Source organism: Bombus fervidus, chromosome 3 (genome assembly GCF_041682495.2).
Source record: "Bombus fervidus isolate BK054 chromosome 3, iyBomFerv1, whole genome shotgun sequence".
NCBI lineage: Eukaryota > Metazoa > Arthropoda > Insecta > Hymenoptera > Apidae > Bombus > Bombus fervidus.
The window spans coordinates 11,653,392-11,674,461 of record NC_091519.1 but is presented as its reverse complement, the minus strand read 5'-3'; the positions used below and the strand labels follow the sequence as shown (position 1 = coordinate 11,674,461).

Sequence of the window (21,070 nt, the reverse complement as noted above, 5' to 3'; positions counted from 1 at the left end):
AAATTATTATAAATCAATTGTACACATACATTAGAGTTCAATATACACAGACACGTAGTCTTTAGCAAATCATTATCACAATCTTGAAAATTAAATTTCACAAAGAAGTTCAAGTTAGCTGCAATATTTGTCAAGATTATTGCACATGCAATAGTTCAATCAGAAATTTTTCAACTTTGGAAATGTATAGCATATTGAATTAAAGTTTTATGAAAACTTTTTATGAAAATGGATTTAATCCTTATAATTTTACTTTAGATTCGCATAAACGAACATTTTATTAAAATATGACACCCGATGAGAAAAACGAGCTAGTTATAAATAACATTTTGTTTGGAATTTTGTAAACCGTCTTGTATACATATATTTATTGCAATATAACAATAATACAATAGATTCAATATTGTAAATTTATTTATCCGAAGCGAGGGACCTAACGTCCTTTTACAGAGTTAATTATTATCATTATCGTCGGCAATCATTAGTAAACAAATCATCTAAATACCTTATTAAAAGAGACTCGCTATTGTTAAAGGGTACTCGGAAATTCTTTGATACACTTTGCACTTCATGAAATACATGACGAACACTTTTTATTATATGCAAGTTTTTTGTCCGACAAAAAGCATATAGTTATGTACGTGTACCTACGTATACGTGTATATATGTATGTAAAAACTTGTAATGTAAATATGAATGGAGGACAAATACATTTCGTATTAATTATTTCATAATAGAATTCGTGCTATCTATGGTAATAATCAAAAAATCTTCTTCAGCTAGTCTTCCCTGTGAAACGTAATATATAATTAGTTTACACATAAAACCTTAAATAGAATCAGAGCCAATAATTAATTTAATCGAAAACTACCGTTTTTTAAATTGTATAAAAAGATTATATAAATTTACTTCCCGTTTAACAAATCTTTTTTTGTAAAAATTAACTGCAAGGCGCTACAATAAACAGCACCAGTCGTTTGTCGAATTATTCATGTTAGTATAATACTTATTTCATTTTTCTCCCCAAATTCCTAGTGTCTTTCGATACGTTATTATAATCAAATCGTTTGTATAAAAAATCTCTGGTTTATAAGCAAATAATTTCTAATAGTTTCACAAGATAGTAATAAATACATGAAATTTATTAGGTATAAACACGAAATTTTTTTAGGAAGAAAAAAAATATGCCACTGCTGAATGGGGAGAGACAAAAATGAAAAAAAAGAAAAATAGAAAAATCAGAAGCATAAACTCCGTGTAATCGTCACAATTCTACTTATTCAAATATTTATGCTCCGAAACAAGCAGTCGTATCAGTTTATACAGAATTTATGTAATCGAAACATCTGCGATATTTTTGTTATTAACGTTCGCAGTACGCTCTAACGTACGCTCTACGAAAAATAAAGATTCATTCAATGGAAATGGTATTTATCCTATTACTCTGCTAATTAGTACATAACAAACACTATTAATTAGATCGAATGTACATCGCTATAAGTTACTCTAAAATTATATACTAAACAACAGTATGGATCGATTTCGAGAAGTAAGAATCTCCTCAAGAATATTTCGTGTGTATTTTTTGGGCCTTCTTGTATTTTCTTCTTTTTTCTTTATATCTGTTTTGTTTATAGTTTTAAAAAACATGAAACGCTTGAAGAAGGACACTTTGTAAATGTTTAACTGATCATCTTTTTATTTGTGAAAAAGCTTCCATTTAACCAATCGATTACATTTACTTTACACAACAAATATTGTAGTTTCGCAAAGTCAACCGTTCATCGACAGGGTGTATTCGACGTGTAGTTTTCTTCTCTTTTTTCTTTTACTCATGATAATAGCATTATTTTTTTTTCTTTAATAATTGTACCTATATATGAGTCTCTTTCTCTCTTAATGTCTTGTGTGTGAGTGCATCTATTAAAAAGCGCGAAATCCTTATCCGATGACCGGTCGCGCGCGTGAGTGCATGAGTGCGTGCATGCATGTATGGTTGTGTATATAAATACACTGGTGTGCAAACGATTTCAGCCGGAATAGGTAAATTTCTAACATTATATTCGAAAGGTGATGTCTAAAACAATTTGAAATAATATTGTAATATATATGTTAAATAATACATAAACACTGTTATATAATTGTATAATATTACTTAAAATTTTTTAAAATACCGCTTTTGAGATATAAAGTGAAAGATCTATTTGGCCGGAAGCTTTTGCACGCCACTGTATGATGTGTGTGCAAGAATTTTTCCTCCCTTTGTTTCCATTCTTTCGTTGAAACGAAAGTCGGCCGAACAATAGCCTACGTGTAGTGTCTCGATGCGAATATATGTATATATTATCTCTAAAAAACATATGTAACCAATGACGATCGATTTTATGTTTGATTTACAAGCATCAAGTTCGACTATGCTTGTGATTGTTTGCGATGTCTCTCTATATACATTTCATTAGCTATGCTGCAAATAAATATAAAGACGAGAAAACTTTAAATGGCAACGATAAAAGTTCCTCGGGACGAGTAAAGTTCAAGAAGAACTTCAAATTAATTTAATGATATAAGATATTATTATAATATCAATATCTTATAAATGAATTTAAGTGTTTACACTAAAAGCAAATTATGAATTCTACACTTTTATATTAATTCTTTGATTTAATTCTTGATAATAATTGATAATAATTGATTTCTATATTTGAAAGAAACTTCGAAATCTAGTTTTAATAATGATATCACCTATTTGTAACAATAAAATTGTTCTTATAGAGAAATTTGAAGTCTTTTTATTTTAAATTAGAAGTACTTTTATTTTATATTTTATTTATAATTAAATCGAATAATTCGCGAATTAGTCTAATAAAATTTGAGATAATCTAAGGATCAATGGTCACATTCTCATTGCAAACTCTTTAATTACATAAATATAAATATATATCATTAATATATATATATATATAATTTATTATATGTATATATACATATATATCGATCGATGTGAAAAGCTCGACAAATATGAACGAGTCGTAACAGGAAAAGCCAAAAAGTGGCGATTAATATGAGCAGAGAAGATATAATGTAGATATGGCTACAGACAAAAAGAAATAAAAATCGCTTAGCGTGAATGCAAGTTATGTTCTATTTCTTAATGTAGCAACAGTACTTGTGATTAGGAATGTTTTATAATATTCCAGTATCTCGTAATCGTGATATTCTTAAAACATAATCGGTGTTGTTAAAAAACGGCATACATATATGTATATATCATGTTTTATATAAATATATAAATATACGTGTATTTATATATTTATATATATATATATAATGTTCATAAAATTATCTGCAGTTTTTCCTTTCATTCAAGTTAATTCCATAATTGACTAAATTGTATATTGATGTAGTATTAGCTAGAACAAGAATTGTGCGTACACAATCCCTTTATAAATGCGCGTACGCCCAACGCACGTTTCCTCTTCATTTTACATTTCCTATAGATGTAAGAATCCTTCTTACACTGAATTTTATTTACAAAAATCAATACCCCCTTACGCAATGAAATTTTTATTTTTTGTCTACCTATGCACTATAACCTACAAAATATTTCATTCAGTCCTCTCCAAACAGTATTCTTATTGTTCCTTCCGTTCAATATTTTAAAGTTCTTTTTAATCACGGAAGATCGAGTGTACGCACATAGATATCTAAAAAAATTTGTTCTCTGATGGGACATCTTGAGAGCACATATTTTTTTCCTAACATTTCAACTAAGATTTTTTTTAAGCTTTTCTTTTTTATCTTTCAAATAAATTATTCTTGACACATACCAAGCTCTCTTGATTATGCTTAAAAACTGATCATATAAAACAAGATATCTAGCCCTTTTTAGTTCTACTTATGAAATTCACTTCTAACAAGAGCTCAATTTAATGTAACTTTACATAATGCAATAAAAAATTCTTGTTTTTTAGGTTTCGCTCTTTTCTCAGTATCAACTCGTTTTGTTCAGACTATCTCATTTATTCAATATTTGCATTTGCAGCAAAATAAAGTATTTTTTAAAAAACTGAAAACATTGGGAAATAAACAATTAAATTATAACGCGGAACAGAAAATTATATAAAGAGATATTTATAAATAATTTTATAATAATGAAATTTTTTTAACAGAAATTGTTAAATCATTCATGGACCATTAAAAATTTCCTATAATGTACTTTACTGAATTCAAGTTGTTCCATTATATTTCGATTGCTTCTGCCACAGAAGTTTCATATTAAATTATTATCGTCACATTCTACCGAGGCGAGATTAACAACCTATCATCTCTTTTTCTCGTTATTCAAAAGGTTTCGGTAAAGACCATAAACGAGCTGGAGAAGTATTTATAAATACGTACTACACACTACTTTATACGCTCAAATTAAATCGCCCGATTGTATATTACGTAGCTTTTCTCGCTATAATAGCACCCTTTCTGAACAACGGTGCCATTCCTTTTAACAGTGCCCGAAATAATTGCGAGCAATCATAAATATCACTAAAATGAATATACAGATGTTTTCTTCCTATGTTTATCAATGTAGATAGGTAATTCATTGAATTCACTCCATTTAAAAAGAATTTAATATTGATCCTTGGATCCTTGTTCTCTTCCCTGTCAATATTTAATATTATATTTATAATGATGATAATAACGTTCCAATTCCACAGCAATATTAATTGTGAGACCTATTCATAATATTCGTAGGAATCGAATAATAGACTATATTACAATATAATTTCAAAATTATGAATATTACTGTTTAAATAGTATTAGTACTGCTTTTTTTGCTGACAACCGAAGAAATCGTCCAAAGTTTCCCACTATTTACAGCTCAATTAATTTTACACATATGTCCATTTATCTCACGACATTACCTCCAGGAAGTCACTGTTTAATTCTGACGAACGTAACAATACGATACACCGGCACAAAAAAAATATGTAATTCTTTTTTTAGCAATTAGGTCGATCGATGTATACCGTAAAAATACGTTTTCTTTCATTCACAGAATCGTTGAAGATCAAAATATGGTTTATATGGTAATCTTCAAAGTCAGCACATCCAAAGATAATATAACGTCCTTTTATGTAATTATTAGAATACTCTTGATATTTTAGAACGCAGAAATCGTCTCTGTCATTGTGATTTTCAATAGTATGTGGGAACACTAAAGAACAAATCACTTCTTCCAATAAGAATAACATTTTTTACACTTTTTGCACAACTTGAGCAGTTCCATGAGTATTTCACTATACAACACATGGAAATAAATACACTCATTTGTATGAGTCATCATTCTCCCGAGTTAGATTCGTCATAGTGGGAAAATTTAAGGAAAACTTGTTCCAAAGTGGTTTGGCTGAAGCTATACTCTTCGATATCCAGCTCGAGTTTGGCTAATAATAAAAGTTCCAATTAATTTAACTATGTAATGTATGATAATTGAATCGTTTATTCAATGTTTACCTTTCTCCAACTGCGTAAAACACTCGGCCAGCGAGGTAACTGCATGTTGGGGAACAGCAAAAACTAATCTGTCGGCAAAACTTTCTTCGAGAGTTGCATCTGGAAAAAGACTGGAAACAAATTCTTTCAGAATTGTAATCCTATCACCGGACGGTGTCGTTGGTGTACAATCACCGCCTAAAAGTTTCATTTCGAGGGTATAGCCTGCACCATATAAATTCTTCAGATGTTGAGTAGAACCAATACATCTTAACTCTCCTTTTACCATTATACCCACTCTAGAACAAAGAGCATCAGCTTCCTCCATTGAATGAGTGGTAAGAATTGCTCCTCTACCACCCTATTAAAGAAAATTTATCAATAATGAAATAACCTTCAACAATCGTGTGTTATAGGAAATGACAAGTTTCAGTAGAGAAACAAACCTGGAAACTAGCAAGGATTGTATCCCATAAAAACCTCTTTGACCTAGGATCCATTCCTGCACTAGGTTCGTCCATTAGAACAACTTTTGGACCCCCGATCATTGCCATGGCAAAACTAAGTTTCCTTCTAGTTCCACCCGAACACTCATGAGCTTGTTTATCGGCGTGTTCATGAATTTGCAAACCGGTGAGGTATAAATCTACGATTCTGTAATATGGAACTTTGTTTTTGTTTGTAATTTTTTACTAAATATTTATTTAAGAATTGTACAGATATTCAAATGGGTCGAATTAATTACCTGCCAATATCACTCCATGGTACACCACGAATCGCGGCGTAAGATTCTAAATGTTCCCTAACGGTAATATTCTTCCATTGAGCATCATGTTGAGGACAGTATCCCATTTGTTTGAAAGCTTCTGTCATACTTGAATTAATATTATGACCACCGATCTGTACTCTGCCTCGAGTGGCCGCTTCTTCAGCTATGATAATCTTCATTGTTGTCGTTTTTCCAGCACCATTGTGGCCCAGCAAACCGAACACTTCTCCTGGCTCAACCGCTAACGAAAGATTCCTTACAGCAACTTTTCGTTGTATTTGACTAGCTTCATCATCTTGTTTCGAACAGCAACTACATGAACCTGTATCTTGCTGTCGATACTCCTTTCTCAAATTCTAATAAATATTTAACTTTAGTTGTATAATATGAATACATTATGATAATGAAAATAATGTATAATAAAATAATACCTGTACTAGAACTACAGGTGGTTCTTGAACGGCAGATGAAGTAATGAGATTAAAAACTTTTTGTTTTTCTGCTTTAACATCTGCATCTTCATGTTCTCCAATGTCAGAGTTCTCCATTATTTCTTCACCAATCGAACCGCCATTGCGCTAGAAATAACAAGAATATTTTTTAATGGAATAGTTTTATATTTCAATTTTCAATCCGTTGTATCAATTATACACTAACCAGGAAATACTTCAATACATCACTGACGTTGCCACCACTCTTTTTAATGTCCAACAGTAAAAGCACGAAGAACCACACCGGACAATGCAGAAGCACGCCAAAGGCCATTAGAATGATCTCCGTGGTTAAATAATCAGACATAGTAAGATGATGGCAAGCAGCGTTGATAGAGCACATTAGATGTACTCTTTCTACGTAATACACTGCAGCATATGGTACGTACAATGTGTTCAGTAGAGAAAAAATTACGTGTAAAACAAACGCTGCTGTTCCACCTAAGAAGATTTTTAATTAATCCGTGGTAATAAATTGTGATATTTAATCAAATGTATTTCATTATTTTCATATTCATTTATATATAAAAGTCTTAATAAAAATTGGGGGCGATATCTAAACAATTTAGTCTCTGAAGTGTTAAATTGAATGTGTAACTTACTAAGACCCAGCATGTCAAGAATCGTGACTAGTATAAACGGTATAAGTCCAATGAAAGTTGCAATATTGGGCAAAATACTTTGAGCGGAATCCATCTTATCAAAGATGTAACTCAAACATGTAGAGAATAGAATGGATGATGGGCAATAAAGCATGAAAAGACCGGCTAGGGTGATGAGTGCTGGTACTTCTTGAAGCGAAGGCACGTCAAAGAGAAATATGATGCCAAGAATACATAAACAGATGAAAGACATCAGGCCGACAAGTACAATAAAGTACGTCAGAAAGTACATCGAAAATGACAGACCATTCACACGAAGCTGATTCTTCGCTTTTATCTGAAAATAAGAGATACCATAAGGAATATTGCTTTTAAATAGCAAACATTTATTTAAAAAATGTCATGAATAAAAACAAGACTTACTTCACGATCATAGACCACGTCCACAACTAAAGTTATTGGCAATAATACAAAATTCATTCCAATAAACAGTGCGGTACTCGCTGTGCCAATATTGAATCCCTGTGGCTGAGAAGTTTGTTGGAAAGGATGTGTCTTAACTTCAATCGGTTTTAAATTGTTTTCATTTGAGAGTAATCTAATTGGAATAAAATAAATGAATTTTATACGTGGTTATTTAAATCTACGATATATTAATAAATTATTGACCTACCTGTAATAAGTGTTTGATAACAAGTTTATTAAAATTGGTAAGGAATGTTGCATGGTATCATTATATGCGACAGTCAAATTGATCCTGGACAGACTATATTCATTGATATTGAAAGCAGACATATGCGGTGCGATTTTTAACAAATTTGCAAAATTCCCGTAATACTCTTCAATGTACTTCACATCTTGATTTATTCCATCGATTAAATTTGTGATATCATGGTCGGTATTATTCGCGTACAAAAGTTTGGTTTCATTACCATAAGTATCTGTAAAAGAAAAGACGGTGGACTAAAGTAGACACTAAATTTTCTAAATTCATAAAAATGTAATTATTTTAAAACATACCAGTATTCAATGTAAGAGATTGCATTTTGATTTCAACTGTTTCAATGCTATTTAAATGGAGGCCAACGACTACTAGAAGAAGAGGCGCGAAGATAGTGAAGTACAATAACTGAATGTTCCTGAAGAGTCTAAGTATCCTTAGGCGAAGCATAGCGTACAAGGTTTGGAGGAAATTAGGCCGAACTTTTATGGGGTCTAGTCCAAGGCCAAGAACAGGAGGATTTCTATCACTATGGACGCCATCCGGTAAATCTCCTGCCTCTATAGTAAAATACAATAAAATTTATAAATTATGAACTTTATAACAGTTTTCAAATATTGAATTGAATGTACCTTTTGCTTGACCATCATTCTGAACAGTGACACCTTCGTTCTGCAAACTCTGATAAGAAGTACTCTTAGATTGCAACGATAAAGATCTGCTTAATGCACGATTGCGCACCATCTTTTTTGATAAATTATCCATTGTGTATTCAGGGCCTTCATCCTTTTCTAAATGCAGAAATACTTCTTCTAAAGTAGTCATTGATACTCCGTAGCTGCTAATACCTAATCTACTCGATCGGGTCTTAATTTCGTGCTCTATAGCTGAGAAAAGTGGTGCGAAGTTCTCTACTGAATTATGAGGTAAAATAAAGCTCAGTTCACGTCCATGACGTCTTGCCTTTTCTGCTTTTGAGACATGACACGTTACTAATCTGGTAATGGCGTGTTCTCTTGCATTTCCTTCAAGTACTAACCTGTTATACATTCACAAATATATTTTTATTAAACATGCTTTATCGGTGTTTTTTGTTATTTAAGAAATAACCAACGTACGTTAAGTGATATCCAATACCAAATTTATTTTTTAAGAACAAAGAACTGCCACAGCATCTCAGCTTTCCTTTACTAATAACTGCTTTCCTATCTGCTAATATATCTGCCTCATCCATAAAATGAGTAGTCAATAGAATCACTTTTCCATGACGTCTAGATTGTAAGAAAGACCACATTTGTCTCCTGGAGTAGGGATCAACCCCAGCTGTAGGTTCATCGAGGATAATAATCTTCGGATCACCGATAATGGCGATACCTACAGACAATTTCCTTTTTTGTCCTCCACTCAAGTATTTCGCAAAAGTATTTGCTTTCTCAGTTAGATCGATGTCTTTTAAAGTTTTTTTCACCTAAAAGTAATCATAAACGACAATCTTTTTTATTCATAACCTACGTAAAACATTTTATACGACTTGTTCACTATACGTTACATTACCTCATGTTCAATCATCGATTTTGGGATACCACGGACTGCAGCGAAAAATTCAAGGTGTTCGCGAGGTGTGAGAAGATCAAAAAGGATATCATGTTGTGGACAAACGCCAGTCATGCTTCTGATCATCTGCATATCATTGGAATCTCGAACGTCATAACCAAATATCAAGGCAGTGCCAGCAGTAGGTGCAGTCAGGCCAGTTAAAATATTGAAGAGACTTGTTTTTCCAGCTCCGTTGTGTCCAAGTATCGCCGTGATTTGTCCCTCGTAAATCGTTAAATTAATGCCATTTACGGCTTTAATTTCTGGCTTACGACATTTTTGATAGGACTTGTAAAGATCGACTATTCTAATCGCTTCGCGACCCTTCATTTCGCGCACCACAGGTTCAACGTCACGATTAGTCTCTTCACCAGGAATAAAAGAATTTGATTCACCATTCGATGATGGTACCTGCAAATACGACTGTGAATATATATTTTTCTATTTTCTTTCATATTCAACGCTTTAAATTATTGTTAATGATACTCACTCGTGGAGCTTTTCTTTGACACCAAAACTCAGGCGTGAAGCAAAACCAAGGAGTTCTCTTCGTCCCGTATTCACCTAAATTAAATATATAATATTTGATTATTCACTATTTATCAATAATATAATAAGTATGATAACACGTATTTTAAGAAGCGTACTTGGAATGACGCAGTCAAAATAATAAGCTAAGCAAGCATAGAGAATTATGTCTAAAGTCATCATAATAAGACTTCCCCCAAATGGTATACCAGGACCTGACCAAAGATTGTCAAAGTTAACTCCTTCTCCTTGTAGATCTAATACAAGAGCCTAGGAAAAGATACACATCGTTTTTATTTATTGAATTGCCCATTCTTCATTGTTCTAGTATATTATTGTACGCTGTAATACAAACCTTATCCATAGCCAAAGCAACGCCTGTTGGACTAAGAAGAGAGACTAACCAAAACGGAACTGAACTAGAGTCATTCACAAAGACTTGGATAAAATACATCAAACTCATTATCGTGACTGCAAAATTGCCTAGTACACCGGCAGTCTGATAAGAAAATAGTTATAAATAATTTAATAAAGAACGCACTAAGAGTAGAATAGTGTCAATGAAATACTTACTCGTGACGTGTCAAAGAAAGGTGTTATCATAAAAGCGAACATGATTATGGAGAAACTGTAGAGCACTACTAAAAGGAATATCGGTAAAAAGTGTGTGTGTTGAAACATTTGTAGTGTGAAAAGTAGTATTACTGCGACGGCAGAGAGTAATAAGACAAAAACGCTGTAGATAATGAACCATGATAACCTGTAATGAAAATTTTTTCATTTTTCGAAATCTCAATTTTGTTCTTCTAATATATATTTTTTTTTTTTTTTTGTGCAACATAATTCATACATCATTTAGTATATGTTAATATTTAAAGTGAAGCACAATCTATTCGTTGATTTTCAAATAAGATTTACCTACCAGAAAATCGAATCCTTTAGGCCCATTATCTTCATTCCTTCCTTGATCTTTTTCTCCTTTTCGCCGACTATTAGGATCAGAAGATAAGTGACGAATTGTGAAAGAGAGAGGACCATAAAAAGAGGTATAACAACTCTCAAGGCCAGCATCCAGTCTAAATAAAAAATATCCTTAGAAATGTAGCCATAAAAGATACATTAATTATTAATTTAATTCCTAAATCATATGTCCCGTTCTTATAGATAAGAATTTAATATACTAATTAGGGATCACCCATAATTAAATATTCTATATTTTTACTTGCGGTGAAAGCTTCTTTAGGGAACATTTCTAGCTTAACATCCGGTACAGTTACATCTGTATTCCCTGTGTCTAGCTACAAATTGTCAATATACAGAATCAATAGATATATATAATAAAATTTTCATTATTATATTACAAGATTATTAACATAAGCAGTACAAAACATACTCTTATCTTTGTGATATCCATTATCATTTGTAATGCTAGGAAACCTGAGTGCAAATAGTTATTCGCAGGACATGATCCACCAGTCTCCATCGACAATACACCTCCCAGCCAATGGCTCGTATCCTTTCGGCAAGTAACTGGGGCGGAATACAATTCAGTTGGCGAAGGTGGATTCGTATATGATGGATTAGTTCTTATCTCGTATCTAGTACAAATTGCGACATAACAGTTAAACGTCTTCGATTTTTGCTTTTTTAGCTAATTACTTCTACTAAGTGTTTTTAAATATTACGAGAGACGCTGAGATATGGGTTGAGAATCCTCGAAGATTACTGCTAAAGGTACGCTATATGGGTCTCTCCAATACGCTGCTTGCAGATCATCCTTTGTATCGAACACCATGAAATTTAAGGGAAGTTTGCCAGGATAATCCCACATTGATGCCCACAGGGCATTCATCGAATTTAAAAAAGTCTGAAACAAGGATAATATTGTAAAGACGGTTACATGTTTGTAGTGTGTGGCAGATTATAATGTCTTAATGACGGGAACATGTACCAAAGTTTCTGTTGAGTTTGGAACAACGGCTATTGTGTTGTTCCTGTAGCCATTGAACGTCTCGAATATACCACCCTCCTGCCTCTGCGTCGTCATTGCGGGATAGTTTGGATTTGGTGGCAAAACTTTTACCACTATCAATACACCTAGGGTGCAAAGGGGGAGGAAAATCTCCTGTAAATAATACAAAAAAATTATTAAAAACCATATCAGGATTTCTACACCTTGCTCCATTATCTGCTTTTAATTCAGAAATCATATCAGGCTAAAAATTTATTTATTTGAAAGAACAAATTTTATAAGAATTTTTAAAATTCTTATAAAAAGAAATTTTATAAAAATTTTATTGAATTTTATGATATTTCAGAAACGTGTTCTGGGAAACTGTATGAAATGATTTATGATGATGAGTTGTTCAATGTAAAAGGGACTAGGAGAACTGTAAAGGAGACAAATTAGCGAAAAAATAAGGCAAAGAAATCGAGTTTTCAGAAAATAATATGAAACAAATAGACAAATATTTTTAATACTAGACATCGATAAGTTTTTAACTGAAATCTCAATCATCATCAGCAGCTGTTTCCTCTCGCCTATGGTTAATAATGCATACGTTAAAAATCGTATATGACGATTTCGATTGAATAGGGTTGGAAAGGTAGTACACACGATAGCTTCTGGAAAGTACCTCCCCCGTGCGTGCATAATAATTATTCTACCTGCACCCTCTTCTCCTACACCTGTCGTGCAACGTAAACCTGCGCAAGCGTTCGATACAACCCCTTGTCGGTCCGTTTGAATACGGGAAAAGTGGATATGCTGATTCGCTTTCGTATTCCGTCACCATGACGATCAACAACGGACCAGGCTAGTTCGATTCATCAGCACGACTATTCTGGATTTACAGTTTTACGGCCATTCATAAACGATTTAGGATTTTCCTCCTATATCACAAATTCTTGTTCGCCAAACAATTAATTTAATAAGAAAACAAGAAATAACGGCGTATGGCAATAAAGTAAAATAGACTGGAAAAGTTATTCTAGAATAATTGGATTGGTTCTAATTTCCGGATTTTTTAAGTTAAAATTGCCTTTATTGTAGGCACGTTTGATAATTCTTACATAAATAATTAATTATCATTTTATTGGAAATATTTTTGGTTTAAAAATTTTTTAATTGTTTCCCTTCTGAAAGAAATAATACAATATTGAAAATTTCGGAAATTTCTTCTTTCTGATAAAAGATAATCAATTTTAGTAAAATTTAACTTGTACCTTTTTTGAATATTCGTAAATTTATTTTACACAATTCTGGATATATCCTGAACTTTATCAAAATTAAAAATTTCCGCCATTTAAAGAAACACGGTACTCTAGATTATTAAATATCAACGTAATCCAATTGGATAATATTCCTTCAAAATTATTTTTCATCGCTTGGAATTTCTTAGTGGACAAATTAAGAAATACATATACATAATTAGATGTCGTTCTTCGTTGATATCGTAACGGAGGATTCCTTTTACGAGAATCTCACGTTGGGTGTAGTGAAGATTCTTGAGAGTTTCCCATACGTAAAAAATGTACGAGTCGACCGTAGAAACGGATGTGAAACTATGGCCATTACCAACTGGGAACAACGTCATTGTGTTACGCTCCCGGAGAACATTAGGAACTTCTACGCTGCAATCGACGGTTTTCTGCTTCAGTGGAACCTCGAGATAGCAGGTAAGGCCCTCCTAAAATTATCCACGCATTTTCATGATCCTCTTTATTGACTTTCATTCGCAACTATTCCTTCTGATCCCGTGCATTATTAGTGGTTACTTGACATTGTTATTTCCACTGTTTTAATATATATATATATTCTTGCATCCATGATTTCTTGCTATGTAGCTATGGTTTCTCGAATTTTATCTTTTATTTACTCCATTTCTCCTCAAAACAATTATCCTTATATAATTTTGCGTTGTTTCAACGAAAATTATCCTTTTTTCGCTTTTCTTTTCAGAAAATTGTTTTTTTTTTCTTGCTAAAAATAAAGATTTCGATTGTTTTAAAAGAATGAGTAGCTATTAATTCTGGATAGATTAAAAATATTCAGCCCTATTATTCAGAATGAATATCAAATACATAATGATTAATAATTCATGGTTGAAATAATTGATAGGCAGTTTGAAGGGCTACAGATATTAATTACTTTCATCACCGAAGTCATACAATCAAAAGCAGTTATTTAATATTGTATTTACATATTCATATCTATGGATATTTTCAGATATTATAATAGATCATATACATAAAAAATGTAATTAAATTAGAGATCCCACATTGAATGAAAACAACTACATGGTTATTAATTATTATTCTCAAATTATTCTCACGATACACCTTCTTTACACAGGTGAAGAATTTCCTGTAGGACGTATGGAAATTGGCACGCTTTCCTCTCTAAAGCGCTACACAAACAATGCCAAAGATCATCAAACAGATTCCACCAAGCAAGAACTCCACACTGACACTCATAAGCCAGATAATGAAGTTACTTCCAATAGCATAACTGACCTTGAAAATCCAAATTCAATTAATTTGCAAGAAAATGACCATAGTTGCAAGATGTTTGAAATCGCAAGATGCTTCCCAGAGAGCGGAATGGCCAAAGTTTATTTATTATACCGTATGAAACATGAAGAAGAATCACCAACAATCTGGTTGCATCGAGAAGATACTAATAGATGGTATCATTTGGCAAATAATTTCACCGTGTATTTCCGTATGATGCTGGTCCATTTGGGTTTGCCATTGTGGCAGTCTTGCGTGTCTGGTTTGCCTCTGCCTCCATGGGTCGAGCAAGTCTACTTTCTCATTGGTCCTCATCTACTTCCTTCCGCTGTTGAGCCCACGGAGACCATTTCTACTACCATATGGAATAACGGGCCCATAAATGTTATCGATCCAGCAATTTTTAAAGGGAAGGAAGGAAAGCAGAAGAGCTCCAAGAAAAAGTAATTTGTATGATCTTGTGGTCTTATCTGGTAGTAGTTATTGGAATCTCTATAGCTAAATGGAGTTCCCAAGTAGATAAAATTGATATTCAAGTTTAGTGGAATCTCTTCTAATGAAAGATTTTGTTGTACTTTGCAGATGAAACCTTTCATAATCATATTTGTATTGCTATGATAGAATAGAAGCCTGCTATATAATTATATAAAGAAATAAATATTGGTAGTAGAAGACTAATACAACTCTATTGAATTTCAGTGTTTAATGTATTTTACCCATAGTACGATTCGAGTAATAATTATCTTTCTCTTTCAAAGAATCCGCTGGTAAAGTGCAACGAAACTCTCCAAAATTCTTCTATAATCCAATATCTCTACCACCCACAGTTCTCCCAGCAATAAATTCTCTCTAACCCCTACTATCATAATACCATATTTCCTTTCTCCAAACAATATCCTCTTCATCCAATCACCATTTACATTCTTAAAAATACTTATTCCACCGCATAAAGCAATCAGAAGAAATAATATACTCTCTTTCCCTTTCTGTTGAAATTGGCCAGGCAAACGACGAAACCATTCGGATGAGTAGGTTTATTTTGAGAACTTGAGATCATGCAATGCTTCAATATTTTAGCGTTATCCTTAGTCACGTGAATCAATGAAACGAAGTGGACACTGCGCTTTGTTCTGATCTATCGTTCAAAAGCAATGGAAGAAGATTAAGAAAAAAATATCGATAAAAACAGAAAATTTTATACTTTTCTCCTTTTCGTCTATTTTGTAGGCGTCCACGGCGATCCTTGGCTTAGTTGGCACAAAGCTAACACAAAAACACCAAATGAAACGAATTGGCAATACGCCCTCCCCCGTTGGCAAACGTGGACGTCCACGGGACGCAGTCACTTCGTCGCCGTCCATGGAAACTATCCGCGCGTCCTTCTCTCGATTGTGGCCAGTGAATTCGGATTGCAGCTTTACTGGCATTCAACATTTCCTCTCTTTTCCTTCTTCCTCCCTCCGACTTCCGGTTCTTCTTCTATCGCATATTCGATTTATCCCCTAGCAATGCTATTCATCGAATCCGCCGGTCCGTTCACGTATAAATCTTCTTCGTTTTTTTAACTAGCTTCCCCAGGTATTGTTTCCAAAAATTTTTTACATGGCAAATAAATGATCATTTCAAGTGTTGGAATTATCAATTCGAATTTATGTCCAGTCCACAAATGTTATGTTGATTTCTATATTAGTTCTCCGTGCATAACAAGCATATTTTCATATTTTGAGCAATCTGTTGGGCAAACTGTTCACGCCAAGCTCTTTTGTCTGTTCTAGGCTTTCGAACAATCTGAAAAAATTCTGGGGCATTTATGGGAGTTTCTACTATTATTATACAGTCCATTTTTAATTGAAACGTTTGAAGGTTTCTTCAAGAAAATTGGAATTTTGCTTAGAAGAAATGCACGTATGAAGTTTTATAAACGGTTCAGGTGGTCTATATTAAAGGGTTGAAGTTGAAATTCTTAATAAATTTCATTTTATTTAATTATCGTGATATTTGATCTTTCCTTCTTCGAGTTCCGTATTAATAGAATGTCTTCTTTCGGGTATGGTCGTGTATTACGCTATTCGTCAAAACTTCTGCGATGACTTGTTAAGATAAAGGGCTGATCGAAGACAAGAGAGGAAAGGCGAATCTAAATATAGCTCGTTAGAGGTAGAGAAAATCGATTTATACATAAAATAAGTATTCGTATCTATACTTAGCCCTGGCCTCCCAACGCGAACCACTATTCGATTAAGACGCCTTGTGCCATAACACAGTTAAGACGATCACATAAAAATCCTATGAAACCGCGATCGTGTATTCCTTTTGCATGATTGTCTGAGTCAGATTGCCCGTCCTTTGACAATCAGTGAAATATTAGCGCATAGTTTCTCGTTAACGCAATGTATGTCGACACGTTCAATGCAAACTTGAAGGGTTCCATCGAAACTTTAAAATGAGGTCAAACAGCTGCACAACGATATTTAATTACACAAAAATAGCAATTTCAATGAATAATTTGCGGTTTTGTCGTTTCTCCCCTGAGATATTTGACTGAATATTCGCTGTAAATTAATGGTAATTCACATTGCATATTATAAAATATGATACGATTAACTCTATAGAGTTATAATTTTGATAAGATTGATTCCATAGCGATCTTAATGAAAGTTTTATAAAGAATTCGATAAATAAAATTCGAAAAATAAAGCAATAGCATAAATGATTCACAATCAAATTCTCTAGCAAATATACAGTAATTCATGAAAGTATTTGTATTAATATTTTTATGAGTATAATATGTGCGTTACACAAGACTTTTCAATTTCATTAGCAGAGTAACGAGACATCACGATTACATGATCATGATATCATGATTACAATGATGGAATTTCAAACCAATGTGGAAATATACAGGGTAAGTCATCTAACTCCACTACTTGAATTACTTATAAGCTGTTGGTCATATGAAAAAATCTTTCAAGTTATATAGTATCAATGGTTAGTTTACAATAAATATCCAGTAATAATATTTGTTTCAAATATTACCAATGTGATCATGATTCATACATTATACAAGATCTTTTGTGTAGTATACGTAATATATTTAAAAAATCTTATCAAGTGATCAAATATTTTCATGACTCACTATATAAGAGGGAAGAAACATTGTATTGTACATATTTTGTTTAGTTTCAAGGATTGCTCATCATAAAGGATGTTAAACCTTGTTAAATCAATTTTTGAAGCGTTAATTGCTTTATAATTAACATACCGCCGTAGTCTTCCGTTTCTCGCGCTTCTTCAACAGGATATTCCTCACGAGCATCGCTCGCAGCTGAGACAAGTAGACCCCGCACATGTCCATTCTGCGAGATGTACTTGTCTTTCTGATTTCTGTAACAGAAACGAGAAACAAATGAATTGGTTTTGAAAGAGAAGAACACAAGGGCCTGTTTAAACTAATTAACACGATACCTTGATTCAAGTGTGCTTTAGTTTGTCTTAATAATATTTGTAGTACTGTATTACGACACTGCCAACACTGATGTCTCTACTGAAATCCTACGATTTCATTCAAACCTAAACTAAAACATGCTACTTTCCACAGACTTTGTTTATTCTATTATAATTTCCATTCCATTGATCATTCCTTATTATCGACCTCTTTAATCATAAGTCAATTCATCCGTTTCCCTGATCCAATCAAACGTTTTTAAACCTTCCATGCTCTCCCTAATTCGAACAAATCCTATCAGAACACAATCGTCTTTCCGTGCCCTATTACGACGTTACCAATGTTCCTAATTACTAGATCGTGGATCTTTATGCGTTTATACCAAGTATAAACACATGAAAATAGATAAAAATAAATAATTTGAAATACATGAAATACTTATTACAATATTTAGAATATAAGACACTTCTCACATAAATTTCACTTTTTTATATTTATTTTTAACATTTCTAAAAATATCAATTTACATATATTATCTATTAGTTACTAGAATCAATAAAATGGAATCAATAGTAACTGGTCGAGATAGCGCAGATAAGCAAAATATTTGTTTAAAACACGTGATAGGTTCCAGCCATTGACTGGAACAGGATATTTTCTGAGGAGTCGCTATGGTTATGGTTTAGCTAAAGGTTTTTTTTTATAATTTATCTGAATACAACTATATTACCATATTTTATTAATGATGTAGTTATAATCTTTGATAACTCAAGGAACATAACGCAACGTATTATACCTGCTTAAGAATAACAGAATAGAATTGTTGTATATAAAACTTCTGAATATGAAATCTATACCTTTCCTTGTTTTTTTAATAAACACAATTTAAACGTTGCAATTTGCCTTCTTATTGCTGCAAATTCTTCCAATATATAATTTCCTCCATTTGTTATCATAAAAAATTTATTACATTTTTTCAAATCATGAAAACATATCGCAGCAGAGAATTAAGGTAATAATCTAAATTAACGAGGATGATAGTTTTATAGTGATTAAATCCAACTATTCAAAATCTTGATTTACATCACTATGATTATTGATCGTGTCAAGAGAGATATCATAGAATATTTGGCTATTAGAGAAGAGAATCGTGAATCAAAAAAGATTAGGAAATTATAGTTCTCGACTCGAGGGGATCCATATCCCACGATATCGGGCGAACCAACCGCGAGAAAGATTCTTATTGATTAACATCCAGCAGTGGCGGTTTGGCTGATGATTGGCCCCCGGCCGTGACGAGAGTTTTCACTTCGACGTTGGAGCTCTTTGTTGGAAAGTCGTCTGCCTGTGCCACATACACGTAAGTTACACAGATACAACCATGATGTGGTCGATAATTCGTCGTTTGCACTATTTAAGCGTTCGCGCGTGTAAGAGCGAGCAATATGCCACCGAATATGTCAAGGTCTTTGTTATAGTTCCTATACATATTATTGACCTATGAAAAAAAAAAAAGAAAATATGGTTCGTTAGTCGATAAGGATATGTAGGAGGAACCGGAAGTAAAAGGTGCAACTGGAATAACCAGGTACATATGTGAGATCGGAAATAGAAAATATGGATATGGAGTATGAATCTTGGAAATCTATCTCTGATGAAAGTCGTGAATTTAAACGCGTGATTTATTTGATGATTATCGTCGGTGCTTTGTCCGTGCATTTGATAACGAATGATAAAATATTCGTACGCAGTTGGTAATCTTGCGGATATGCTATTACGTCTTCAATGCAGGAATCAAAGGCGTAAAGGCCAAGTACATCGAAGATACAGAATATCTTTCAGTATTATACTTTTATATATACATGTATTATAAGTACATATTATATTTTATCTTAATACAAAATTCATTTATATTAGAATGTCTTTATATCATATTTCTTTTATGCATTATAAGATGTTAATGAAAATTGGACAATAGGCATTTAGAAGATGTAAGTTTAGGCATCAATCCCATAAAAAAATTCACCTAGTTTTCAAAATCATTACTTGAGGTTTGTTGCACGAATTATAAACAATTTAATTTTGCGCCAATAGATATACGCTGGTAGTAAGATATATCAACGAATCAGTTAATAAGCCTTTGCCTCTGTTATATTTATACATTTTTCTTATTTTATAATATCATTCTGCAACATATAGTCTATTACGTATATTAAGCCTTTCTTTATTAAGAAGTTCAATTTCAACACTGACTTTAATTCCAAATTGCAACACTATGAATTATTAAATACATACCTTCAGTATTTCATATTTAATATAATGACATTTCAATATTTCAATGTTGGCGTGTACATATATATATATATATATATATATATGGAAATATCATAAGACAAGAGGTTAATAATATTAGAGCTAATTTAATCGCATAAAATAAAGGACACAAAAGTACCAGGATCTTTTTGTAGGTGGAGAAAATTTATAAAATTGTAAATATAATGTAATTTAATTGAACGTCTTTTCGAATTACTCTTTCTAAAGCATTACTGTATAATACAAACCAGTTTCATAGAGTTCAAAAAAACGAATTGATAAAAATTATTTTCGCTATTAAATATTCAGTGGATTGATTTTTACAAAGATACAAATATCTCTGCGTGTTTTGGGAATAGTATTAAATTATTGTTTCCAGTGATAGTTTTTACCGAAAAATAACTGATATTTTAGTATTAAAAATATCATGATTTCTACGTAAGATAAACTTTAAAATAGCTACGCTACGAAGGTAGTAAAACTCTATTGGTAGATATTAAATTTTGCCATCTGACTAGAAAAATCATATACGAATAACGTCACCATGTTGTACATAGAGTAACGAGAAAAAGATGATAATTTGCAAGATCACATGTGATACAA

At 32.5% G+C, this 21,070-nt stretch overlaps 2 protein-coding genes across 5 annotated transcripts; one reads left to right on the top strand and one right to left on the bottom strand.

Annotated features, from left to right (window-relative positions):
• Positions 1-353: 353 nt before the first annotated feature.
• On the bottom strand, positions 354-19,640 carry LOC139985292 (cholesterol transporter ABCA5). 4 transcript variants are annotated; one of them, XM_071999634.1, is made up of 24 exons: positions 19,381-19,639; positions 17,972-18,093; positions 12,149-12,322; positions 11,883-12,064; positions 11,591-11,795; positions 11,420-11,495; positions 11,120-11,273; positions 10,771-10,957; positions 10,553-10,696; positions 10,317-10,467; positions 10,160-10,233; positions 9,628-10,092; positions 9,192-9,541; positions 8,706-9,112; positions 8,373-8,633; positions 8,026-8,293; positions 7,776-7,950; positions 7,353-7,689; positions 6,917-7,191; positions 6,691-6,837; positions 6,236-6,615; positions 5,937-6,144; positions 5,512-5,851; positions 354-5,441 (listed from the first exon to the last, which is right to left on the bottom strand). In XM_071999634.1, exons 1-24 carry the CDS (start codon positions 19,406-19,408, stop codon positions 5,338-5,340), a joined length of 5,214 nt encoding a protein of 1,737 aa, XP_071855735.1. In that variant the 5' UTR covers positions 19,409-19,639; the 3' UTR covers positions 354-5,337. The 4 variants fall into 4 exon arrangements, with proteins under 4 accessions (XP_071855735.1, XP_071855736.1, XP_071855737.1 ...); XM_071999635.1 differs by having other exon boundaries at positions 9,628-10,080; positions 19,381-19,638; XM_071999636.1 differs by lacking the exons at positions 6,917-7,191; positions 7,353-7,689 and having other exon boundaries at positions 19,381-19,640.
• Positions 13,564-17,307, top strand: LOC139985302 (tubulin polyglutamylase complex subunit 2). Its single transcript, XM_071999659.1, has 2 exons — positions 13,564-13,875; positions 14,552-17,307. The coding sequence occupies exons 1-2, from the start codon at positions 13,632-13,634 to the stop codon at positions 15,154-15,156; spliced, it is 849 nt and encodes a 282-aa protein (XP_071855760.1). The 5' UTR covers positions 13,564-13,631; the 3' UTR covers positions 15,157-17,307.
• Positions 19,641-21,070: the final 1,430 nt, after the last annotated feature.

Bases quoted from the DNA above. Each gene is read 5' to 3' on its own strand.
- LOC139985302 (XM_071999659.1), top strand. From the start codon at position 13,632: ATGTCGTTCTTCGTTGATATCGTAACGGAGGATTCCTTTTACGAGAAT. The intron at 13,876-14,551 runs GTAAGGCCCTCC...TTCTTTACACAG, and splicing joins GTGGAACCTCGAGATAGCAG to GTGAAGAATTTCCTGTAGGA.
- LOC139985292 (XM_071999634.1), bottom strand. From the start codon at position 19,408: ATGTTAATCAATAAGAATCTTTCTCGCG. The intron at 10,234-10,316 runs GTACGCTTCTTA...TATTTAATTTAG, and splicing joins TTTTGACTGCGTCATTCCAA to GTGAATACGGGACGAAGAGA. The intron at 7,192-7,352 runs GTAAGTTACACA...AAATCTTCTTAG, and splicing joins TCTTGACATGCTGGGTCTTA to GTGGAACAGCAGCGTTTGTT.